This window comes from Panthera pardus, unplaced genomic scaffold (assembly GCF_024362965.1).
Source record: "Panthera pardus isolate Hobbes unplaced genomic scaffold, ASM2436296v1 HiC_scaffold_6, whole genome shotgun sequence".
Taxonomy (NCBI): Eukaryota; Metazoa; Chordata; class Mammalia; order Carnivora; family Felidae; genus Panthera; species Panthera pardus.
The window spans coordinates 69,364,961-69,392,725 of record NW_026526991.1 but is presented as its reverse complement, the minus strand read 5'-3'; the positions used below and the strand labels follow the sequence as shown (position 1 = coordinate 69,392,725).

General features: G+C 38.1%; 1 protein-coding gene across 1 annotated transcript in view; it reads right to left on the bottom strand.

The window, feature by feature from the left end:
* Positions 1 to 2,194: 2,194 nt before the first annotated feature.
* The window catches only part of DBX2 (developing brain homeobox 2), a 35,158-nt gene continuing 9,587 nt past the window's right edge, over positions 2,195 to 27,765 (bottom strand). The window contains exons 2-4 of the mRNA XM_019419110.2: positions 22,674 to 22,769; positions 10,250 to 10,437; positions 2,195 to 4,539 (exon numbers count right to left, since the gene is read on the bottom strand). Of these exons, the coding sequence (XP_019274655.1) occupies positions 4,210 to 4,539; positions 10,250 to 10,437; positions 22,674 to 22,769 (614 nt within the window). The 3' untranslated portion in view covers positions 2,195 to 4,209. The remainder of the gene's footprint in view (positions 4,540 to 10,249; positions 10,438 to 22,673; positions 22,770 to 27,765) is intronic.

Here is a 27,765-nt window from a genome sequence, read left to right as displayed (position 1 = left end):
AGCAGAGAGAGGGAGACACAGAATCTGAAGCAGTCTCCAGGCTCTGAACTGTCAGCACAGAGCCAGACGCGGAGCTTGAACTCACAAACTGGGAGATCATGCATGACCTGAGCCGAAGTCGGACGCTCAACTGACGGAGCCACCCAGGCGCCCCAACTCTGCTGTATTAAATGCCAACAGAGGTTGATGAAGTCGCTTGTCATGAGGGGTAGGTCATGAACATGTTGGGGAGTATGCAGCTTTAAAAAAAATGCATCAGAATGTGGAATGAAAGGGACCAGAAAAGACATGGGTGGCTTGAACAAGCATATTTAATTATGACTTTATATTTGATAATAACTTTGTTTGAGAGTGTGCATGTGAGTGGGTGGGGGGAGGGGCAGAGAGAGAATCCCAAGCAGGCTCCATGCTCAGTGTGGGGGCCCGATGCAGGGCTTGATCCCACGTCCCTGGGATCATGACCTGAGCTGAATTCAAGAGTCAGATGCCTCACTGAGCCACCAGACACCCCAATTATGACTATATTTGAAAAGTGAGAGGCGCTTAGGTGGCTCAGTCAGTGAAGCATTCGACTTTGGCTCAGGTCATGATTTCACAGTTCGTGAATTTGAGCCTCACATTGGACTCTGTGTTGACAACTCAGAGCCTGGAGCCTGCTTTGGATTCTGTCTCCCTCTCTCTCTGCCCCTCCCCTGCTTGCACTGTTTCTCAAAAATAAACAAACAGTAAAAAATAAAAAATAAAAAAAGTGAAAAGCATGTACAATGATTCTCGGGGGGGGGGGGGGGGAGTGGGAGGTATGGATGCTGAATATATGAGGTATATGCCCAAATCTGAGCACATGCCCAAAACTTGTTGGAAGGTATGGCATGTTCATATATATGGATTTTTAAAGTTTGAGAACCACTGGACTGAACAGTTGGGTTCCCCCACTGAACCCACATCAGTACTAAGGAAATAGAATTGCCTTTTCTACATCAATTATCACGGCCTTCACTGTCGCCAGATCCAGTGACCATTCCTAACCTGCTTATATACTTCCAATCCTTGATATTCAGGTTTATAAAATATTTATCTTCATAAAAGCTAGAGGATGATGCTCGCCGCCTTTTCTTCTCATCTGCCTAAAATCCATTTTACAATTTCTTCTAAAAGTTTTAAGATACCTTTGCCTCCAGGCTTCTCTGTCTCTGGTGCTTATGAGAGCAGTATTTGTCTGGAAAGCAGACAACAAATATACAAATATATATGTGATCACAAGGAGAAAAGGAGTCTGCATCTAGAGAACAGAGGAAAATACACATATAAGTATTTTAAGTGGAGGGAGGTGGAGTAGGTAGAGGGAGAGTTGACAGAGAAGAAATTAAGAGAGAAGGGAGGGGCACCTGAGTGGCTCCGTTGAGCACTGGACTCTTGATTTTGGCTCAGGTCATGATCTCACAGTTCATGGGATCAAGTCCCGCATCAGGCTCCATGCTGACAGCTTAAAGCCTGCTTGGGATTCTATCTCTCTCCCTCTCTCTCTCTGCCCCTCTCCCACTCATGCTTTCTCTCTCCCAAAATAAATAAATAAACTTTAGAATAAAAGAGAGAGAAAGGGAGATACTTGCAATTAGAATATCAAGCTCAGTGGTTCTGTCCAGTAATTCAGGTAAGTAAAGGCAAAGTAAGAGGCATATATGTATGTGCACCATGTGTGTATGTTTGTGTGTGTTTTCTAAGTATCCCTAATATAGTCATCTAAAGTATACTTTTCCTAAGCCTTGATTCTAGAAACCAATTAAAATATTTATCTGTATATTTGAATATCAGGCCAACCTTGCAGAGAGGAGCCTCTGCTGAGCCTCAGAGCTTGGGGTGAAACCCTGGGGGAAGATCATCTAAGCACCAATTAACCCACATCTAACACCTGGGTCATAAGATGGCCATGAAGCAGATTGCTCTCATCTGATCTTCAAGTTATCCTCCAGAACCATTAACCATAGGTAAGCACTTCATAATTTTTAGCCATGAATAAGAAAAAAAAAAAAAACATTTTCATTTCACTTAAACACTCCTATGGGACTATCGTCTATAGAGGCTTGATAGTTGAAGGTTTCTGCAATTCTTTACTTTCCTCAAACTTCAAAGTTAACAGAGAAGAGAATACCAGAAAGAAAACCATTCCCCAAGTAAGAGATCATAAAGTACAAAATGCTTCTGAATTTCTTTAATAAATCTTACTGTAATCCCCAAAACGTATGTCTTACAATGCATCCCATAAACTTGTGAATACATTCTACAGTGGTATGCACCCCCATATGGTTGGTAAGATTTCAAGATTTGAAACCTGATGGCCAGGGTCCAAACTCTATTCATTAACCTCATGACCTAGGGCCATCACCCTAACCACACTGCCTTCGTCCTGTCCCTTCTTCCTCATCTGGGCAACAGGAATGTTGGCAGTAACAGTGCCTACTTCCTAGGACTATTGTCATGAGGACTGTCATGAATTAATCCACCTTAATAGGCTTAGCACACTCTCTAGAGCATAAAAAGGGACCCAATATATGTAAACGAGGTTAACATTATACAAAGGAAAGAAACAATACTATAAATCATTTAAAGACGAGTTTTAAGTTTTAAATTGTTGTCAGCAGATCCCTGCTCCTACTTCCCACAGAGACACTGAGACAAGCTTTTTTTGAGAGGACTTTTAAGTAAAACATCTAGAGATAAAGGCACAGGCTAGCATACCCCAATTCAAATTACGTTCACACAAAATAATTTCTTGATGCTGACTGAAACTGTTGTCTTCTAAGACATTACCTTCTTTAAGCCCGAAAGCCTCAAAGTCTATAACTAGGAATGTAAGCAAATTAGAAGCCACTTTCTTTACACAGATTCCTCACTAACAAAATTCCACATCATGAACTTCTAATAATGTTTCTTGTCCACAGATTAATAATAACCAAGTTCAAAACCACATCATTTCCTTTTTCTGCCTCATTTCCTTCAAAGTGAAACATAATTCTTTCTTGGACCTAGAATAAAAATTTCCAGATTAACTAAGCAAATCGTTACCAGAAATGCAATTTTATAATACTACTATTTCAGGATACTCAAAACACATAAAACATCTGTGTGGTGTCTGTTAATACACAAAAATAACCTAAAAATGTGGTGTATACCACCTAAGTGGAAAATTGAGTCTATAACTAGAAGTGCAAACAGAAATCCACTCTAGAATCCATCAGTATTGTGTTTTGAAGTTCAGTTGGGAACATTTTAAGAACTGTGACACTTCCTTAAATCTTGGCCAGAGGTCAAAAACTGCTTGGCATGGATGTTTCATGTGCCCAACACAGTATTTTTTAAATTATTAAACTCAAATATTTTTAGGTGGGCCATGCCCTTTATTCACTCATAGGCCTTTAAAGGCGTTTTGTTTTGCAAACCTTAACTAAAGCCCATCCTTACAGAGAAGAGATCAAAAGATAACTGTTAGTTAAATGGGTAACTCACTGATGTCCTAATAAAGGCCAGAGACTTGGAAAATTAAGGGTACTAACAGTATCATTCAGAAATTCTTATAGTTTGCTTGTTGTGTTAATTTTAAGTATATGCTTTCGGTGTATGTATCTAACAGTGGCTTATTCGATTAGGACAGCTGAGCTGAACTGTTAAAATTCGATAGCTAGATTCTAAAAGAAACCAGGAAATAGAGAATTTTTAAAAACATGTTCTTGTGATATGAAAATTTGGGCTAAAATCCAAATTTTACATTATTTTCAAGAAATTAATTGCATTCAGTCAACAGTTGGTTTTTCCTCAAATAAAAGGAAATGAATTTGCTCGATGCAATATTTAAAGAGGAACTAGCGCCTACTGATGCATGTCCATGAATATTTATATATATACACACATAGAGACACGCACGTATATACACGCACTCAGAGTAGGGACTGAGCCCAACTATATACCTCTCAATTCTTTTCAGTTCCATTGTACTCTCTGGGAGATTCTATTCCACTTACAAATTAAAAATTAAGCCTGAGTCTGGGAGCCAAACAAGAGAACACTGGAGAGGACTTCCTAAAGCATTAGTTCGTGCATCACTCCAAAGATATTATGTTTTAGGCACTGATGAGGCACAAGCTAGCTGGCTTTAGAGTCAAAATATTATTAGTTAGGCGTCCTTTTCAAATTAACAAGGAGGAAGGCTTCTATTCAGACAGCCCCAGTAAGTACACCCTTGTCTCCAGCTTCTTCAGAACACAAATACAAGGCACCCTGGAGTGAATTTGCTTCTGGGGGCCGTGCGCCTGAACTCTCCTGGATCAGTCTTTCTGAAGGTTCTGGCGAATTCTCCCTCCATCTTGGACTTGAGTGCTGTTGGGAGACTTCCCAGAGCGAAGGACATGGAGAAGGGAACCCCAGAGCAGACCGTGAGAGAGGATCCTCTTGAAGGCCTACTTCTTGGATACACCTGTTGGAAAGCACTTCTTTCTCTTTGGAATTCCGCCATTTCATTCTTCTGTTCTGAAACCAAATTTTCACCTATTGACAAAATAATTGGACAAAACGATCACTTATTCCATGTTACTTCACTTCAGTATTTTAAACTTTAATTTCTCCTAGTGTACCTTCTATGAAATACCTTATTATGACAGCCAGCCTAGCAAAGTCCTTATCACTTTTCACTGGGCTCCTTCAAAAATATCTGAGAAATTACTTTAGCATAATATCCACACACTTATGAAACAAAACGACTGTGATAAATTGGTTACATCCTACAAGTATGATGTCTGATTTAACTCTCAATAGTTTAAAACATCATTTAGGCAATGCTAATTTATTTATAAAAAGGAAATGCCATTGACTAGTAATAATGTTTATTTTGTGCCAGGTGTCAAGGCATGCATGTTACGCCGAATACATAACTTAATCCTCACGGTGAATGCAAGAAGTCCTCATTTCACACGTATGAAAACTGGGGTTCAGAGTGATAAACCAGTTCAAAGTCATAGAGCTAGTAAAATGGAAGCACTTAGAACAGAATCCAAGACTGTGCTACTCCAGTGCCCAGGCTCTTATAACATTTAGATTTCATCAGGAATTTCTAGAAAACTAAATTAAGAATACATTTTATAATGTTTTGATCAATTCCAGGCTTTATACAGTTTCCAAGTTTGATTAGTCTAAGGATTTATCAAACTTGAAGAATTAGGCTCAATAAACAGCAACCAATTGTACTTATGATAGTGGTTTCTAATTTGAGCCATATTCCACCTCACCCTACTGGAGTCTGTCTTTACTACTAACTTCTGTCTTTATCTGCTACATAGTCAACTGTGCCTGGTCAGAAAACTTCACAACAGGTTTCCTGACATCTCAAAATCCAATCACATTATTTTCCTGAGCATTACACTGCATCTTTACATGAACAATTTAGTGGATTTCTATTTTTAAAACAAAAACTAGAAAATTCTACATAAAAAAAAAATCATTGAAGTATTACCAAGTATTTCTCCCAATGAAGGAAAAAATTGAGGTGGTCTTTTCAGATTGGTAAAACAATTTCTTCATTCTTTCAACCTGACTGGCAATTTCAAAATGGCTACAAAGAACCTGACCCCAGGCAAGTGAGTCCAAAAGACTGCCATCTCAGTTACAATCCTGTGGTTAAGGCTTTTCATAAGAAAACAGTACTAATGTGTACATACCAGAGCATTTGGTTCTATTCATGAACTCATTTATTATTTGTGGTGAACATTTACTCCTAGAAAGCCTGCCAAGTATTTCTAGTGGGCTTTCACTAAGACATTTATTTGTGCCCACTGGTGCCACATTCATTATTTTCTTTTTCCCGTCACTTTTCTGCATATCAAGAGTTGTTTCTGGGTGATATCTCAGTGAAAAAAAAAAAAACATCAAAAAAGTTCCTTCACAATCAACAGTATTGAAACAAAGGTACATATTTGGGGAAAATCATAAATGAAAAGTTCTACCTCTCAACAAATACAAAAACAATTTCCAAATGGATTAAACAGCTAAACACAAAAACAAAAGTATAAAAGTTTTAGAAAAAACTAGAAGATATCATCACAGTCATGGAGAGGTGAATTTTTTTTTAAGCATGACATAAAACATTAAGGCCACAGAAGAAAAAAATAGAGCTGACAATATAAAAATGAGAAATTTCTGTGTAAATAAAGATACCACAAACATGAAAAAGCCACAAACTACTTTAAAGAATTAAAACCAGAGACTCAAAGAGATATTTGTGATCCATGTTCATGCATTATTCATAATAGCCAAAAGGCAGAAGCAACCAAAATGTCCACTGATGGGTGAATGCATAAACAAATGTGGTATATCCATACAATGGAATATTATTCAGCTTTAAAAGGTAAGGAAATTCTGACACGTGCTACAACATGGATGAACCCTGAAGATATGCTAAGTGAAATCAACCAATCACAAAAGGACAAATACAAATGATTCATTTGAAAGTACCTAGAACAGTCAAATCATAGGGACAGAAAGTGGTGGTTGCTAGGGGCTGGACTGAGGGAGAAATGGGGAGTCACTGCATAATGGATACAGAGTTTCAGTTTTACAAGATGAAAAAAGTTCTGGAGACTGAAGGTAGTCATGACTGTGCAACAACATGAACTAAGTACCTGATGCCACTAAACTGTACCCTCAAAAAAGGTTAAAATCATAAATTTTATGTTATGTATATTTTACCACAATGAAAGAAACCACCAACTTGGAGAGTCTGCAACGGCTGTAACAAGAAAATGTCACTAACTATAATATTCCAACTATTTTGATAACAGCTACAATAACTGCTACAAATAATACAGACAATAGCTAAAAAGTGGGAGCAATCCAAACACCCACCATGAGGATGGATAAACTGTGGTAAACCGTGTGATGGAATACTACACAGCCATGAGTCCCGATGAGCTACTACTGCTTGCAAAGATGTGAATGAATCTCACAAACACAATATTAAGGAAAAGAAGCCATATACCATAGAATTTGTACCGAATGATTCTGTTTATATAAACTACCCCCAAATAGGCAAAACTAATCTATGTTGTTAGAAGCCATGATAGTGGGTAGTCTCAGAAAAGGAAACAGTAACCGGGAGGGAATCTGCAAGGGACTACTGGCCTGGTGATAGGGTTCTACTGCTTGATCTGGGTGTTGGTAACACAGATTATTTGTCCTCTCCTTCAGAAAATCAAGATATATGTAGGGAATAATCCCATTTATATATTTTTTATTTATATATTTATATATATTTATTTATATATATTTATATATATTTATAAATATATTTATATATTTTATTTATATAAATATATTTATATTATTTATAATTAAATATTATTTTTATGTTATTTATTCATTTAATTTATTATTTATTTATTATTTATTTATTTTATTATATAATATTATTTATATAAAATATATTTATTTATTTATATTATATATATTTTTATATATTCATATATATATAAATGGGATTATTTCCTACATATATCTTGATATATATATATATGTATATATATATATATATTTCCTAGGGAAAGGAAGCAGTTAAGGAGAAACACATACACATGCACACACAATTCTGGGTCTCAATTCTAGGTCCTTATTATAAAATCAAAGTAGATTCCTCATAGGGTCCCTGTGAAGATAAATGACATCAAATGTAAGGACACATGGTAATCATGGTGCGTTTGTGTTCATTTATTTTAAAGAAAAAGATAATACATGGTTCATCAAAGAAATTAAAACAAGAGCCATTTATAAATGACAGTAGCAAATGAAGGAGTTGGGTTGGAAAGGGAGGAGATGAGTTTTCATTTTTAACTTTACCAATTTCCCCTTTGTTTGAAATGCCATGTGTTAATTGTGTAGTTAGATGTATATGCAAATAAGAAAATGTGAAATTACTTCTGAGATGTTCACCAAATTCAGTGACATAAAAAGTATTCATTCCTCAGGCACTTGAATTTTAAAAACAATACAATCAACTATGTAACACTATACACCTGTGAATGAGAACTGGACGATAACATACAAACAAGGAAAAGTTTGTTTTCTTGGAACGGACAGATTATGGTCATCCCCTCGTAAATATTCTCTGATATGCCTGCTGCATCCCCTTTCCAATAGTCTGTTCTTAAGAAGATGATATGTACTGGGGTGCCTGGGTGGCTCAGTCAGTTGGACGTCCAACCGACTCAACTTTGGCTCAGGTCAGGATCTCACGGTTCTCAACGTGCAAGTCCCACACTGGGCTTTGCACAGATAGCGCAGACCCTGCTTTTAATTCTCTGTCTCCCTCTTTCTCTCTGCCCCTCCCCGCTAGCGCTCACACTCTCCCTCTCTCTCTCTCTCTCAAAAATAGATAAGCATTAAAAACTTAAAAAAAAAAAAAGATGACATGTACTATCAAAGATGTTCACATGGTCTCAGAGCACTGTGAGATCAAACCTAGCCACGTTTCCTGTTTTAACACTTACTTCAAGTTCTGACTCAACCTCCCCAACCTGCACAGTTTCTCCCCTCTAACTCTGGAGACTTTTATCCATATCAGTGAGACGCAGGTGGGTCCTACTGAGCTTCTGTGCCTCCTTAGTCAGGCCCAACAATTCCTCTAAGGATGAGACAGTTCCATCACTAGACTCCCCATGGGTATAGGGACCAGTCATATGGCTGTCCTCCCCAGACATGGAGATTAACATAAGGCTCCAGAGAGATACGTAACTTTGAGGACCACTGACCTAGCTCCTTTATTTGGCAGTATATCTAACCTTCCAGGTGATGTCTCCTATGTTACTGTCTCATAACATAGGAGACAATATTATCTAACTGTTATTATCTAACTGTTCATGACCTTCTGCTTCATTTTTCCAGCTGCTCATGTAAATTCCTGCGTGCGAAGAGTGTATCTCAATCAGTCCTTATCAACACTCCTTGCTGCCCACTTCGCACAGTGTCTTGCACGCAGCTGATTTATCTATCACATACACAGAATGGCTCAGTGACATAGAATTCCTACATTTGTCCCTGTTTTTGAAGTGAGAAACTGAGGCATAGAGCGGTCAATTAAGGTTAGGGACCTCATTAGTACCACACAATGAGGAAAGCACAGACTGGCTGATCCAGGCCAATTATACTCTACCACACCACGTAATGCTTCCCACAACTAGAAGCAGTTGGGCGTGGGGGGAGGGACAGATCACTTCCCTAGGGAAAGGAAGCAGTTAAAGAGAAAGAAAGAAAGGTTAAGGAGAGTTTCATCCAAAAATAACTGGTTTAATAAAATCCAAAGTTAGAAACCAGGTCATTTGTACCGAGGGAAGAACAGGTGAGCACAGTGGTTAACACAGAGACTGTGCTAACAACTTCAGTGCCTTGAAGCTAATTCAAAAAATCCAGGTGGATTGTAGCCTTGCATCACAAAAGCCAGCTTGGCAGATGGACTACCTGCTACATTTCAACTGCTGCCATCCCTCTCAGTCAAGTGCCTTGTGCAGTGAACATGCGGCACAACCATACAGGATAGCACCAGGTGGAGGAGAACACAACTCCAGAGTCAGGTAACCTGGGGTGAGAGCCCAATTCCCAAGCAGCTTCACTACGTGACATCAGACCTATCTGTGTTCCCTTCTCTACATTTTCTCATCTAGAAAATGAGAATGATTACAGTGCTTATTTCACATGGTGATTATAAAATGATTAAATAGTCCAATACTAGTGGCTTAATGTACAAGAAAGGTTTGTAAGTGTTGCAACTATGAAACTACTTTACTGTGCTTGACATAAGCCCAAAATGCAGAGTAATGAGATCTAGTTAGAGATATTTATGAGTCACACATTTGGGAATGGATTTGGGATTGGAAATGAAGAAAAAGGGAAATCGGTTCCTGCTTTTGTAGAACATTATGTAGTCTACTTTGAAACTAGAGCAAACAATTAATGATACAAATGCCACATCATTAGTGTTTCTCTTCATTTAGGAAGATTTAAGCATGCAAAAACCTAGACCTCTCAGCAAATGGACCTATTTCCAAATAGGAATTGTGATATGTATTTCCACCCACTAAAAAATTGCGAAAATCATTTCAATAGCACTTTAGGGTCCAGCACCATACCTAGTACAACAGATATTTGCCAAACGCATGGGTTTCATTGTATTCCTTCAGAAATCAGGAGCAGTGGACATCTTCCTGCTCATTAGTACCTGTGATTCCTTTAGTCCCAAGCTGATGGCAAGTTTCTTTCGGTCTGTTTTGCTGATATATTTCTGCTTCTGAAACATTTTCTCCAGAGCCTTTCTCTGATCCTCAGAAAAAACAGCTCTTCTTAAAATACCCCGCCGAGATTTGGAGTTCGAGTCCTGGGTCAGGAGGGACAGCACATTCTCTTCTCCTAGAGGGGGAAGACATATACAAAACCTGGTTAGCTTTATTAGTAAGGAGAAGTCAGTCTGCCTTTCCCAGGACAGCATCTTCCTTCTCTGTACTATGGCCAAACACTCTCATCTCTGAACTCTGCACACTTTGAGCAGTGCTTCTTCCATGTTTTTGGTCATGGACTCCATTGAGAATCTGATAAATGCCCTTCGCTCCCCAATGAGATAAAAGTACATCTGCTCGCCCTCCCAATTTGGGTGCCATGTTAGAAAGTCCATGGTCCCATGGGGTGCCTGGGTGGCTCAGTTGGTTAAGTGTCCGACTTCAACTCAGGTCATGATCTCATGGTTCATGAGTTCGAGCCCCGCGTCGGGCTCTGTGCTGACAGCTCAGAGCCTAGAGCCTGCTTCAGATTCTGTTTCCCTCTCTCTCTGTGCCCCCTCCCCACCACTCATGCTCTTTCTCTCAAAAATAAACATTAAAAATTTTTAAATTTTTCTCTACTTCTTCATTTATTTATTCATTTGTTTTCTCTCTCAACAAAGTTTGAACACTTACCATATGCCAGGCCATCTGCTCAATGCTACACATTGAGAGACAAGATAAATATATTTTATTGTATGCATTACCTGTAAGATTTAGTGGAAGGCATTTATTTTTATTTATTTTATTTTTAATTTTTTAAAACTACTTATTTTGAAATAAAATAAATAGCTTTTGAATTTTCAGTATTGTTCTTTTCTTCCTTTTTTTTTTTTTTTTTCCAGAGAGAGACAGCGTACGCAAGCAGTAGAGGGAGAGAAAATCTTCATCATGTTCCACCGGGAGGGCCTAGCATGGCCCAATGCAGGGTTCGATTTCCTGACCCTGAGATCATGACCTGAGCTGAAACAAGAGATGGATGCTCAACCGAATGAGCCACACAGGTGCCCCTGGAAGGCATTTACTCAACTAGCATCACAAATGTAAGGATGTATTCCTAAGGAGGCTGCCTTGGGAGCACAAAGCAAGGGTCTGATCTTAATCTGGGATGTCAAGGAAAGCTTACAGGAGTCTGAGATGTTCAATCTGAGAAAGGAAGTTTGGAAGACCCCCAATCACCACCACTCCCCAATCCAAGTGATCATCAACTCCTTCAGGTCAGAGATATTTACTATTTTTTCTGCCTTTTGCACAACTGGTTCCCACCCTCTGAGAGTTTACTTCATCATTCACCATTCATTCATTCATTCATTCATTTGGCTTTCCAGCTGTGATAGGCAGAACAATGGCCTTCCCAAAGATTACATACTATGTATGTTCCCTAGAACCTGTAAATATGTCTTATTACATTACAAGGGAAAAGTAAGGTTCCAAGTGTAGAATCAGTTGCTAATCAACTGACCTTGAGATTAGAAGACATCCTGGGGTATTCTAGGGTATCCAGGTGTGCCTAATGTGATCACAAGGGTCCTTATGAGTGGAAGAAGGAGAAAAACAAGGAAGTCATAGTCAGAGATTTACTCTCTCTGATGCTACACTCTTGCTTTGAAGATGAAGGAAGTGGCCACAAACCAAGAAATGCAGGCGGCCACTAGAAACAGGGAAAGGCAAGAAACAAATTCTCCCCAAGAGCCTCCAGAAGGAACACGGCCCTGCTGACACTTGATTTTAGTCCAGTGAGACCCATTTAAGGCTACTGAACCCCATAAATATAAGATAATAAGCTTCTATTGCTTTAAGACAGGAGATTTGCAGAAATTTGTTACCACAGCAAAAGGACACTGATACCTGGTATCAGACTAACTGAGCTTATTTGAGGAAACCAGACACAGAACATGGTCCCTGCCCTTAAGGAGCTCACCTTCTCATGGGAGGACTGACACATGAACACCACAGCAGAATATAAGCACCAGTGGAGCAGGGACTCCAGTTTATGGCTATAGCTGGTATGCATTCTGGTGCTTAATAATTATTTCTTTAAAAATTTTTTTTAATGTTTGTTTATTTCTGAAAGAGAGAGAGAGTGTGATTGGGGAAGGGACAGAGAGAGAGAGGGAGAAACAGAATCTGAAGCAGGCTCCAGGCTCTGAGCTGTCAGCACACAGCCTGATGCAGGGCTCGAACTTATGAGCCATGAGATCATGACCTGAGCCAAAGTCAGATGCTCCACAGACTGAGCGAGCCACCCAGGCGCCCCAATAATTACATCTAAATAAAAAACCAAATGAATGCCTTAAGCCCTAGAATAGAATGCTCTATGAAATTCTCTGGTATCACAAAGGAGGAAGTAATTAGTTCAGAGAAAGCAGGTTGAGCCAAGTCTAAAAGAACAATCCAGTTCAAGAGAGAAAGAACCAAGGCCAACCTAAGCAGAGTGACTGCATGTCTAAAAGCACTAAGGCACACCTATAAATACAGAGAACAAACTGATGGTTGCCAAAGGTGAGAGGGGTGAAGGGCTGGGCAAAATGAGTTAAGGGGAGTAGGTAATACAGGCTTCCAGTTATGGAATGAGTAAATTATGAAAATAAAAAGGCACAGCACAAGGAATATAGTCAATGATATTGTAACAGTAATGTATCGGGACAGATGGTAGCTATGCTTGTGGCAAACACAGCATAATGTATAAACTTGTTGAATCACTGTGTTATACACCTGAAACTAATATAACCTTGTGTGTCAACTACACTCAACATTTTTCTAAAAAGCATTAAGGCATGAAGTAATAAAGTTTATCTGAGGAAAAGTAAACAGTCTTCAAGGCTGGGGAAAGGCATGAAGCAGCAGGTGCAAGCTGGCACCCTTATCCAGCCTGCAGATGGGCTTTGCTGGTCTTAGAATTTTGATTGAGCTGTCCACATTTCATAACTAGGAGATTTCATGTGAAGTCCAGGTTTCTGACATCTCTTCAAAGGGAACCACACTAGGCTCACCTTCCCAGAAAGTAAAGAGCTACCAGAGAACGCAGCAGGTGCCCCCTCTTGATGGAACATGTGGCCCCCAGTCTGTCACAGCCTCACCCAGCTTACCAGGCTCTTGAAGACATTTGGACCTTTGACATAGAGATTAGAGTGGAATGGGGCCAGAGCATAGAAGATTATAAGAGTCTGGGACATTATCCAACAGTAGTGAAAATCAAGAGGAGATGTTTAATCAGGGTGTGACATGATAATGATAAACACACAGTACTCTGTACCATTATATTTACTCTGTGTTAAGCCACTGACACACATTAATTCATTTAATCCTCCCAACCTATGCCATCAACATTACATACTATTATTCTCCCCATTTTACAGATGAATAAAATGAAGATCAGATAGTTTAAAAAACTTTGTCCAAGGGCACATGGCTAGGGTTTCAAACCCAAAACAACTCATTTCAAAACAAAGGCTCCCAACCCTACACGATATATTCTAACACAATGTGACTTATATTTTAGGAAAAAAGTGTCAACAGATGAATAAATCTTGTCAAATCTCCTTCTGCAATATGATACTTCCTTTCCTATTGGCTAAAAGATTGCAGATCATCTCCCAATGTGTCTCTCAGCCCTGGTTTATATCTCATTCTGGTTCCTCCTCACATTGCTAGAAGGACCACTGGCCTCTCCCTCTTTCCTTCCAGCTCTGTTACACTTGCATCTCCTTAGAAATGCCATAGCTTCTGGGATGTAATCCAGCCTAATTCTTTGCAAAGGTCTGCTTTTACTGATGCTCTATCCATCCATTCTATCATGAGATCTTGGTTAGTTTTCCATCTAGAGCATCATTTCTTTCTTTTGCCTGTCACATGCCAAGGCCATATCTTGAAGTCATGTTTTGGCAACTGCATTCACTATTTATCAAAGATTTAAGTAGCTTTATGAACTCTTGGTCAATAAAAAAAATATATCTCAATATGTTCTTTTTCTAAATGCTCTTCTCTGAATTTTTCTTGGTATAGAGACTATGGAATTGGCCCTCCTGCCAACAGGGACTCAACTGTTGGGATGATGTCTCTCCAGGACAAAGGACTTTGAAATATGAGATACAGAAGAACTGGGCTTGGATCACTGCACTTATCTGTATGACTTAAAGCAAGTCACTCAGCTTCTTTCAGCTTATCTTACAGGGTTGCTCTAAGGATTTGATGACATAATACAAGAAAATTTCAGTGCCTAGCCCACAGTAAGGATCCCACAAATCTACCCACTTCCATTTGTTAGATTTCATTTGATTCTTTTTCTTAAAGTTTATTTATTTGGGGGGGGGGGGGATCGGGGGGAAGCACAGAGAGAGGGAGACAGAGAATCCCAAGCAGGCTCTGTGCTGTCAGCACACAGCCTGATACAAGGGCTCGAACTCACAAACCATGACCTGAACTGAAATCAAGTCAGATGCTTAACTGACTGAGGCACCAGGTGCTCCAGATTTCATTTGATTCTTATAAGAACCATATGGCACAGACATCCTCTGTATAGATGAAGAGGACCTTGTGAATCAAAATTCTTGGCTCCTTCCTCTGGCCCACACTGTTTCTTTACTTAGATGTTACAACATGTCAAAATGGAAGGGAGGAAACACTTATAAAAGCCAGGGTTCCTGTCTGTGACTATAAGCTTCTGCCCCCTGTCCTGGACCTGCCTGTGAGCCTGACTACATGGTATCTCCCATACAGCCTAATAACTGTGTCCTCAAATTTAGCATGCCCTATCACTTGATTTTTTGATTCTGGCATTTTTAATTTGTTAATGTATATAATCTATCATTATAACAGCCATATGTATTAAAAATTGGGGGAAAAACTAAATATGCAAAGGTAAAGAAATGTATATGTATATTATACTATATCCACTTGGTGAAATTATTTAAAGAACTATGAAGATCAAGCAGCAGCAAAGAAAATCTGCTTTAATGCGTATGATAAGATCCATACTATGCTTACAACTAGATTCAAATGCAGGGAAAAAAAAGACTGAAAAAGCAAAAATAAATACTGAAATAGGGTACTGTACAGTTATGGACAAATAATTCATATCTATTCTGCATTTTAAGTGTGGTCCTATTTTCTAAGGAAAACAAGCAAACACTATAGCAACCTTTTTGGGAATAATCTGGTGGAGTGATTGAGATGTCACTGAGTGACAAGTGAAGATGAATCCAATCCATCCTTCAGGTGCTCACAGTTGATAAGTGAAGATCAATCCATCCTTCAGGTGCTCACAGTTGATAAGGAGAGGTCCAAGAAATATACAGACAGCCACAACACAGTGAGATAAATAACCACAGACCACAGCAGAGAAAGTATTTAAGAGCCAGATGAGAAGCCACTTAGACTTGGAAGCTAACAGAGTAAGTCCTGAGAGAGAGGAACAGCTAGAAGAATAGCAATTCCTCTTGCTGGCAGCCTAGACAAAGGCAGCCAGAGCAGAGGGATTAGCATTTGCAGACTCACAAGTGAGAGGAGGACATGGCAAAACACGGTGGATCTGGAATCTCACACAGCTTGGTATCTCCAGACTGTGGGGTATGAATGGCAGAAACACAGGAGATAGCTAGATAGGTATATTAGGGCCCTGGTGGGGGCAGGGGGAAGGTTTTGCCTGAAAGAAGTTTATGCTGTAACTTACCCTAGAGGAAAGCCTTTCAAGGAGCACCTAAAATGCTGCTACACAGCACTGTAGAAAGGCCTGTATTTTCTGAGCTAATAAAACTTTTCATATCTATGGGGAAATGCACAGCAAATTTATGGACCCTACAAGCCTAATTTTTAAAAATCTACATACATTTTTTTCTCAGCAGAGATTTTATAAGTAAGGACCATGATTCTCCCTCCTTTAGCCCCTTCTTCACCAAGGTCTACAAGTTTAAATAAAACAGTGGGGTAACACATTTCAATATCCCTAAAACTTTTATTAGAAACTCATACGTTTTCCTATAGAACTATTTTCAAGTAAAGACAAAGAAGATTCCCATTGAGAAAATCTACAAATAAATTATTCTCTCCAATGTGGTAAGTACTAACATTTTGGAAGTCATGGACCCAAACCAGACTCAATCTCTGAGAAATCTGGAGTGGTTATGAAGGTCAAAGGGTTAACTCCTGGACCTGGCACCCTACAGACCTACAGTGAATATGATACAACTAATGAACAAGCAAAAAAATACAGCAAAGATAAAGACTATGACATTCTTCCTTTCTTTGCTAGCTACCTGGTTTCTCTTAGCACTCCTCTCAATACACAAATCCTGCTGGTTTTCATTAGGTGATATGCCTTAGGTTCCTACTAAAAGAATATTTATGGTAAGATGCTACTTATACCGTTGATGCTCCTTTCCATGTCTCCCCACAGTCTTTTATGGGCTCTCTCTGGATCTAACCATAAACCACACCACAGAACCTACACCACCTCCATTCCTTCTAAGCCTATGAATATGTGCTCAAGTCTCTGCCTGCAAAACAAACATACAGACTTTAAGAACTTGTTGGTGACTCAAAATTCTTGCAGAAACTACTAAACTGTTATAAGCAACAAACACCTAGTAGAACTATGTCTAAACTCATGACAAATGTCTGACTTGTATGGAAACTTCCAGGTGACAATAAATTAAATAAATAAATAAATAAATAAATAAATAAAAGAATATAAAAATAAAAATAAGCAGATATAGAGTTTAAGACACATAGAAAAGAGGCTTTAAAAGCCAGGGCCACCAATTCAATGTGCTACAGACTCTACCAATTTGGGAATATCACTATTTAAAATGTGGCTTCCATATATATGGGGCTCAACAGGTACTACTGTTATGTGCTCAGTACATACAGCATGTCATGTCATCTTTACAACAATCCCCAGAGGGAGGTATTACCATCCTAATTTTCCACAGGAAAAAAACTAAGGTGCCAGAAAGTTAGGCTGTGCACTTGAAGTCAGTGAGACCAACCAATATTCTTTAAAATTATACCAAAGATTGTCAAAGTTATGAGTAGGCAAAGAGGTAAGGAGGTGAGAAGAGTCAGATTAAAGCGGCAGAGTGACCTAGGATAGAAAGTTTCAAAGGTGTGATTTCTGGATCCTAAAATGGCCCCAAGGACCATCCCCCAGAAAATCCCTGTGTGACATGGGCCTGGTGAAGGGCACTCCAACTGGAGGTGTGCTGTGTGTAAATGACACGTTCGTGGAGGAGAGGAAGGAGGGTGACAGAGAAACAGAGGAAGGAAGGTGACAGGAGGGTTGCATTAGATAACTAATGGAACCCTTCATATTTTCACGTGTGGGGATGTAGTGTGTATGTGTGTGTGTGTGTGTGTGTGTGTGTGTGTGTGTGTGTGTGTTTTATGTAATTCTTGTGGATTTGAGGCTTGAAAAAAGAAGATAGTGCCTTCCATGGCTCACCTTATTTAAACTAGAAGTCTACCTTCCAATCTCTATATAATCTAGTACTTGGAAATGCTGTATTATAACACTTCATTATCATATCATATTCATTTGATTTAGTAAAAATCTTTCCCTTATATTAAGCCCAAATTCAATTTCCATTAAACTCCACTCATTGGTCCCAATTCTATCCTTTACATCTATACTGAATATGGTATATCTAATTTGACAATAACTCTCATGTTCTCCTTATTCTCTTCTCCAGGCCAAAAAAAATACTCAATCACTTTAGAAAATTCATGACCAGACATATAGATCCTTTGCAATTTTAGCTGCTGACTGCTTCCTGACCTGGTTTTTATTTGCTCACTGTGCCTTTTAAAGTGGGGCTCTAGAACTAAACAGGTTCTAATAGGCTGTCTGACCATTAGAGTTTAGTAGGACTATTTATCTCCCTTGTTCTGGGCATTCTACTTCTAAACACATAATCCAACTGCCCCATATCATTCTGTAGACACATGCTGAGCCAAGAGTATAACCCTTCCCTTCTTTGTTCTGTTCAGCCAATTCTCTTTCCTCTATTCTGTACTTGTGCTCTTCTTCTGGGGAATCTCAAATCAGGACTTTATTAGCTGCCCTGTTAGAGGTCCCACTATGGTCAGGCAAGGGCTGCAGACAAGATCAGGAACAAGCACCCTATATCTCTAAGTAGCTCTGCTCCCCATCCCCCAGCCTCCACTACTTATGAACATTTGGGGAGAAAGGGAACTCCTTTCCTGGAAAGTTACTCAAATACTTTCACTGCCTCTGTAGAACCGTTGAATAGAGCCATCAACTTGGAAAATCTATTGTCTTTGAGTCTCCAACTCCTTTAAACATTCTTCCTGGTTGACCGACTGTCATTTATCTCTGGAACACCCCTCCCTTCACTATTGAGAAGTCAAAACCTATACTCAACTTACTGCATAAAACTGCTTAGGTTTTCAACAAAATAATCATGCTTCTTTCTTTATTAGCACAAAATGCTGCATCCCTCTGAAGATCTGAGAGTGCTAACAATAAATCCTCACAGAAGGACTGCTATAGGTCTTGTTGCTTTTCTCAGGGCACCCAGACTCCAGCTGAGAACAGTGAAAGAGAACACAGGCAGGTCAGGTGGCAAGAATACTAATCAGAGCATCGCCCATCTTTGGCAGTGACGCTCAAGACCAACCTACGTTCACAATAATAAAAGTAATGGCCCTTCCCTTCTGTAGTCAACAAAATCCTAAATTTGAATTTGGACAGTATGTGATGTTCTTTTAAGTTTCACAAAGAAGAGGAAATAGCAAAATGATCTTAAGATGTAGAACAGAAGTTCATTTCCCAAGGAAGAGGCAGAGCAGTTTGTCCCAGAATATTTTCCTCCTTGTATTTTCATCCTACTACTCTAAATTTAAACTTTGTCTTTTAATGCATAGAATTGTTGAACGATCACATGCAAGTTGAGTACTCAAAGACAAAATGAAATAATTATCTGCTTAATTCAATTAGCCATTCTACCTAATTAAGACTCCCGCACTTTTTCAGGTGGTTTTTTTCCCTCCACAAGTTTCCATTTCATTTTAGCTGAGAAATGTGTGATTTTGAAAAGAACCTTATGGATGTAATATCAAAGATTTTCCTTCCACTGCTTTGGGGGAGGGGAGAACTTTTACCACTGCCTTTTAATGTTTCCCCACTGTAAGGGTTGTGCTTAAATAGCCTATTAAACTATTTATTATATGTGAGAAGGGCACTGGATGAATGATTGTTTCCACATTGCAACAACAAATCAATCATAAATCTAAAAGGTTAACAAGAAAAGCGAAATCAATTTTATACAAGTGAATCATGTTACAAGAGTCAAAATGATATTTTACTTGCTTGTTAGGAACCTGTTGATCCGATCCTACACTTTAGAAAGAGTGAAGTCAATTTTGTGAGGGCCACCGATTTCATTGCTTATTAAAATGTTTAGTATAAACCTTGATTTTGGCTGTCCACACATGTCAGCACATTTTGGTTGAAATTTAATACAAGATTACTTGGACAGTTCATTTTCCTCCGTCTGTGCAATGGAAAAAAAATGTAAATGCTTGGGCATAAAAACTGTTCTTATTATTAAAAAAAGAAGAAAAAAAAGAAAATCTAGTAAATGCCTTAAATAAAAAAAGATTACTGTGCAGATGTAAGCCTTATTAACGTTCTTTGGTATCATGGTTATTTATGTAAAATTCTTTATTGACAGCCTAAATCCACCATTTCATTATTATTTGCTGCTAATACGATGAACATTATAAACAAAAAAATAAAAAAGTCATTTCAGATTTATAACTAATGAGACACCAAAGTTTATTAAAAACACTTGTGGCATCTCTAAAGTGTTTTTAAAATGCCAACCTCAGAAATGGAGACAAACCAAGTACAGCATTCTCTATGCTTGATCTGAGCTGTGCTGATTTACCCCTTATATGTTTTATTAAATAAAAAAGATAAACATAGGACTTAATAGGCCTCTAGGGATAGATGCCACAATATATAACAGTTACGCCAAAGGCATAAAGTGGGAAGAACTGAGAGGCAGATGGAGGAAAATGAGTCTTGCTTAAAGTAATTTTTCAAGCAATTGAGAGTATGATGACGTTCTCTAGGAAATGTCTTTAGAATTACTTTTATGTGCTCTATTTATCAAACTGGCCTGGGCATTAGTGTAAAGTGTAAAGTAATTTACAGGACTTAGAGACTTTCACCAAAACATTGCTATGAAATGAATAAACATATACACGCACACATACATGAATGTCCACCTGTTACGTGGGGTTTTTTTTCATATTTATTTTTTGAGGGGAGGGGGCAGAGAGAGAGAGAGAGAGAGAGAGAAAGAGAGAGAGAGGAGAGAGAGGGACAGAGGATCTGAAGCAGGCTTCCACGCTGACAGCAGTGAGCCCGGTGTGGGGCTCAAACTCGTTAGATCATGACCTGAGCCAAAGTCGGATGTGTAACCAGCTGAGCCACCCAGGTGCCCCTACACAGGGTTTTTTGTCCATTACGCTACATTGCCAGAGAGTCTTTAAAATAGAAGTCCAGTATGATATCAAAGGGAAGTAACGGAAACTAGGTGTGGGATCTCTTTTAATCTCTACCCCAGGAATGCAACACCAAAGATTTAATCTCAGAGACGCCACAATGCTATAGTAGCAGAGATTTGGGACTTACGTCTCTACTCCAGCAGCCTCTCCCTGCTACTCTAATATATGGTGACAAATGTCTCCTTAATTTGCACAACAGTTTTCAATTGCCCTCACAGGAGACCACCTTGAAGGAGCGAGTAAAAGGTTTAGTCATGGTTTCTATTTTTCTATTTGAATCAATACATTCTAGTTAAATGGACAATTAATAGGTCACTTCCAAAATAGTGGTGTATCAGTCCTGGTTAATAAACGATCCCCAGAGTTGATAATGGGCCCTATGTATTCAGCAAGTCCTGTATACACTCAGCTCATCCACTAAATCCCTTTTCAGGTGGACAGGGTTATATGGGAAGATGAGCTAGAATGAGTCTATAAAAGTCAGTTTCATTCACTGCTTTATTTTTCAGTCAAGTGCTTTAAATGGTGTCCAGAAATTCACTTGGAATGTGAGACAGGAGAAAAGATGGACACACAGAGCCTTGCTTTATGACCATACAAAAGGGCAACTGACCCTTGCCCAAGCCTTTTCCATGTGAAATGGCTCCTAAAGTTCATCTGCACAGTGAAAAATCGTGGTGAGGTCGCGTGTGGATGAGTCAAGTGAAAGTGACGATTGGTCATGGGTCTGTCGCCCATTGTGGCTGGGTCCCTGCCATGTAAAGTGCTCTGTGGGAAAGTATCGGCCCCCTAAAGAGATGCTCAGAAGGCTGCAGCTCATTAAACGGCCAGCATTTGCTGCCTCACTTGTCAGGAATCATCCTGTTGAGCAACTGCTCTCCTGAAACATTCATAAAACACATTCACGGGAGGCAGCAGGGACCTGAATCCAACCGTGATAGAGCTCTGTACTTCAGGCTGACTCAACTCCTTCTATTTCACTTTCCAACTGACAGAGGGGTTAACCTGAATAAAAGTTTTCTCTGGGCAGTTGAAATAAATGTGCTGGCCTCTACTGGAGTAGAGTAGAGCTTACTGGACTTCATCACACACTCAGAATCTCTGCCTACAAACTCTTACTTGACCTAGAAATCTCAAGATCAAGGTGAACTTTATTTCTTTTTAGTTCGACATTGCTCTTTTTGAGTGTGTATGTGTGTGCACGCATGCACGCTCTAAAAGTTTTTCAAAGTTGTTGTTCTCACTCCACCCCTGGACATTTTAAATTTTGAAATTTTTGAGGAAAAGTTCTCTTGAAAATATTTCCTACAACTCTGGTGGGTTCTTTTCAAGATCATAAAGAGGAAATATTTATCTCCTTTTACAATCTGGACAATTTTTATTATTTTCTATGAACACCTAGTGACTTTCTGTGTCACATTCTAAGTTGAATAGAAATTTTATACAGCACAATTTCTTAGCCTTCCTTCTTTCTTTTTTCTTCTCTAAATGAGTATTGCTACACGTTTCAGAAAGAGCCAAATCAGTCCCTCTGAGATCTTTTATATCAAATGGAAAACAAGTCACTTTCCTTGGTGTGTCAGCCCTGGGTTTCAATGCCATTAGAAACGGCTCACAATTGCTCAGTGTGCTGAGGTCTGATAAATCTCTGGAAACCTCCTGAATAGGATCGCTGTGATTTTTAGTGAGGATTTAGCTCCTTGCCATGGCATTACCAATTAGTTTTCCAGAGCACATTAAATCCTGCTGCTTTGGTTTACAGAATAACTGAGGCATTGCTGATGAAGCATAAAAACTTACTTGCAAAAGCAGTGGGGGATGCTGGGCGCCGACAGGACCCACCACAGCATGCAGAGTAGAATGGTGAGGCACTCAGGAAGAAAGGTTTGGAAGACGCTGCGGAGAAAGCATTGATCTCATTGATGAGCCATTTCTTTTAGACCATATTCAAAATTCTAGTTTCCCAAAAGTCACTGAGTAAAACACTCCATTTTCTGAGCCTTTACTTGGCTGGTTATAACTCTGACTGAAATTAACATTATTCTAAAGTAGCCTTTATCTGTCAAAGAGATTACCACACATTTAATCAAGATGTGGAAGATGCAGTGGAAAGACGAGATGATCAAAACCAAACCTATAATTTTCTGTGTGGTCCTAATTACAAGTAGTACATATCAAATACTCCTTCATTCACAATATCCTAGAGCAACACACAGGACAACTATCTGTGGTGATGAATGTCCTTTATCCCCACTGTCCAATATGGGATCTATTTCCCACATGGCTCCTGAGATATGTGGCTAACGTAACTGGGTAACTGAATTCTCAATTTAAGTTATTTTAAAATAAATACACTCGTGTGGCTAGGAGCTATCATATCATTGAATGGCACAGCTCAAGATATGATACTTACCGAGGAACAAATTAAAAGCAGAAAGTAAAAAATTAAATATAAAAACCAATTTGAATGTTATATGCTTAAGTTTAATTTTTTAGAAGAGATTATATTACTCTACTGTTTATTTTCAGAAAATTCTTCAAAATAGTTAGTTGGATTCCAAAGTGGTAAGAGATAATCTACTGAGCAATTCCATAACAAAACGTTTTTTTTTTTGTTCTGATCACTTTTACATGTTCAAAAGTATTTGAGAATAGCATTTTATCTCAAGAGAAACTAGTTAACCTGAAGGTATCTGTGTTTATAGTATAGGGATTTACCATATATCTGTTCTGCTCATTTTACTAAACTATACTATTCATAACATTTTCAATACATGTACACAGAATAGGTATCATTACTCTTATAAGGAAAGAAATTTTAAATTCTGTTTCTCAGTAGATGATAAATAGCTAAAAAGGATGTCACAGAACATTAGTAATAGCTCTTCTTTACTGAGCACTTACTATATGTCAGGCTTTGGTTAAACACCTTAAATACCCCATGTCCTTTAGCATAATGAGATATAATATAAACGTGGGTGAAAGTTCTTGAAGGTGGACAACTTGCTTTTGCTATCGCATACCCAAAAGAGTACATAGCACATTGTAAATGTCAGCAAATTTTCAATAAATGAATGTATAAAACCAAGCCTAATAGTTCATTTTCTGTGTGGTCATAATTATAAGTAGTAATTAGTAAAACTAAGAAATAGGAAGCCTCTCTCGACCTTCTTACGAAGAGAATGAGGATCAGGAATGAACCCCTTCCCTGCTCCCCAGACACACCTTGAAATATAGTATCATCCGTAACAGATGACCTTGAAATCTAGAACATGACTTGAAAATAAATATTTTTATAACTCTCCCTACATATTCAACGGCAACTTTTTTCTTATTTTAATCATATTTAGTGAATATTATTTTGATACGAATACCATACTTTTTCAAGAACACAGTAATTTCAGACTTGTATTTTAACCAAGTGATAAGCATGTGTTTACTTTCGCCAATATTTTTGAAGGATATATCAAAATAAGTGTATTGCCCAATAAAAATTTAGGTTCTTAATGCCTTCAAATTGCAAATTAGTCATACATGCAGGTTTTTTTCTATAACATAACGGAAAGTTGCCAATATTCGTATTCTTAGTTTTTTAATATCCAAGTTTTCAAATAATAAAACGTTAGTCTTAATGATATTTCAAGGGGTGCCTGGCTGGCTCAGTCAGCGGAGCATGCAGCTCTTGATCTTCGGATTGTGAGTTCAAACCCCACATTCGGTGTAGAGATTACTTAAAAATAAAATCTTTTAAAAAATGATACTTTGAAAATATAGCAACTAAGCAAAGTATGAAAAGGAAATCCATCTTGGTGTTCAAAAAATTCTATAAAACTTAAAAAACTTTTTTTTCTAAATAGGCTCCATGCCCAACTTGGGGCTTGAACTCACCACCAGACCCTGAGATCAAGAATTGCACATTCCCAACTGAGCCAGCCAGGCACCCTATAAAACTTTTTAAAAATTTTACTGTTATCATAAACTGTTCTAACACTGACTATAAAACCACCAAAGAAAAGATAAATCATTTCACTTTAATATCTTATGAGAAAATGGCACTATTTAGGCAGAGTTACATTTTCCAGTATTCTAGGAATATTTGAAGTACTTTGAAAAATAAAAATCTATTTCTACATATAAAAATTGTCACATTATGTTGATTCTCAAGCATTTTCTGTTAAATTATTTCATCTCAAACACTCCATATAATTAAGTCATGGCTACTGTGCAGTTTGGCACAAAATACAATGCTGCATTTACATACATGTAATAACACATTTATCATGATAGCTGGAAAAAACACACATGAAATAAGCACACTAGTGATACTATTAAAATAACCATGCATTATAATACGTACAAATTACAAATTTTATCATTCTAGCCAAACTGTTTCTCAATCTAACCCTATGGCCTAAAAAATATAAAAATAAAAGATAAAAAAAAATGAATGGCTCATTTGAGACAAGCAATCAATTAAATTCATTTGTGATAAACGAAGTTCTGAGATATACAATCTTAGTGTTAAATTTAACCAGAAGAAGTTTTCATTGAGTAGTTTGTTATATTACTATGTATTACCTTATCTTAATAGAGTGAAGCTATAATCAAAATGACATGCCATCTACAGTAATAAACTCTTGTGGCTAAGGAACTACATGTGACATGACCAGGCTTCAGGTTCTCTTGTGTAGAATTTCCTTACCATGTTAAAACATCTCTTTGACATACATATATTTACACAGTCAATTCATGGTTTCCATACATAAACACACCTTGTTGAAGCTGGTTTCTGTGAAAATTGTTGTGAAATTCCAATTAAGTGCTCCATTTTTTTTTTTTTTTACATGTGCCTACTTTGACATAAGTCAAATGCTCATCCAGCTGAACCTATGACTGCAGGGGTGTCAAATGGCACTAGGAAATAACCATTTTAAACAATGAAATGCATTAAAGATATATATATATATATATATATATATATTACAATTTTAAATGTTTGTCAATCATATACTTTTTAAAGGAATAGCAAGAAAAGAAACTCAGCTGTGATGAAAACAAAGTAACAAGTTGATAGATGTGTTAAAACGTTTTTAAGTCTTTGAGAACTACTTAGAAGATGCTCTGAAAAGGACAGAAAATGCACTGCTATGAATTGAACACACGCTATCTCATCCACTCATTAGCATTCAACCTCAAATGGGTATGCATCTGGAATGTGAACACTGTTTTCGGCAATTTTTTTTTAATGTTTATTTATTTTTGAGAGAGACAGAGACAGGATGCGAGTGGGTAAGAGGCAGAGAGAGAGGGAGACACAGAATCCGAAGCAGGCTCCAGGCCTTGAGCTGTCAGCACAGAGCCCGACGTGGGGCTCGAACTCACGAGCTGTGAGATCATGACCTGAGCTGAAGTCAAGACACTCAACCAACTGAGCCACCCAGGCACCCCGGCAATTTCTTTTTTAAAAAAGGACAAGAGAAACACAAATATTTTAGAATAATATTTAGTTATTAGCCACGAGAGATCAGGGTTTCATGCACAGATACTGCCAGTTATTCATAAGAGCTGGAGCCCAGAAAATGGACACACCTCCCAAGCTTTCCATAAGAGAAAATCAAATGGCCTTTCCTATCGAAAAAAACGTACACTGTCAGGTTTGGCATGATGTTAGGTTCTGTTAGCACAATACTTCAGGATACTCCGAATTCTGTATCTCACCAACAAACCTAATTTCCAGTTTCTGTGGAAATCTGTTACCAGTTACCAATAAATAACTTAAAACTTTTGGAACTAAACTGTCTGAATCCAAATGACTAAAATCACTTATTCACAGAAAACCTCATGAGCTTTTCACTTCTTAATAAGATATTCTGACTTATCTGGAGCCACAGAATCAAAATACCTATTAATTATTTTGAACATTTATCTAAGATGGAGACTTAGAGCCAATTTAACGGTGAACTGGCCTGATTTCTTTTTAAACTTAACAAGATGGTTCTGTGGTACAATCATCTCATAGCTGAGGATGGTTACGAGCCTAACTACAGAGAAATTATTTTCAAAAGTCTGTCATTTAGAAAGCAAGCAATAATTTTTAAATTGCTTTTCTGTTGTTATTTTCATTCTTCTTTTGCTGATGGAGAAGAACAATGGGTATTTAAATGGGGTGAAACCACATTCTTCTGATTGTCAGTGGAAAACTGTGGTACTAACTGACTTGAGTTGACGTTTCAAAGAAAGAGTACTAAAGACCACTAATAAAACCTTCAAATAAATTTCAAGAGTCCACTGCAATGCTATGCCAACTGGCAGCACCTTTTAAGAAAGATGGGGAGAAATGAAAGAAGGTTCCAAGATGCCTTATTACGGCATCTTTAACCTTTGGTTAAAGGGTAAAAAAACACCTCAAGGAAAGAATAACAGGGAGCTAAATAATTTTTTTTAATGGTTTTAAATGACCTTTTTCAAGTGCCTGGTACATGGGAACCATGAATAAAGAAATCTAAACTTCTGACCTGAAAACAATATACAACTGGAATACAGTGGACCCAAAAATGAGACTCCAAAGAATAGCAACCAGCAGCCCTGAGTAGTAAGATCTAAGAAATATCACTCACCTAATGAGGTGTGATTATCACACACCCTGGAAGGAATTCATTTATGTGATCCACATGCAAATTTACCTTCAGTCACAAGGGAAAGCAAGTTAAATAAATTCATCCTTTATCTTCCTGCTCATCAGAAAACAACAGAAGTCCACATTCTTTTCCTCAAGTATTTCAGACACAGAAAAACAAAGGTCTTAATGTTCTGGTACAGCTCATGAGAAGATAAATCAAGTGCAGTGTCTACTTCTTTGATGCTGTGCTTTTAATTCTGTGCAGATAATATT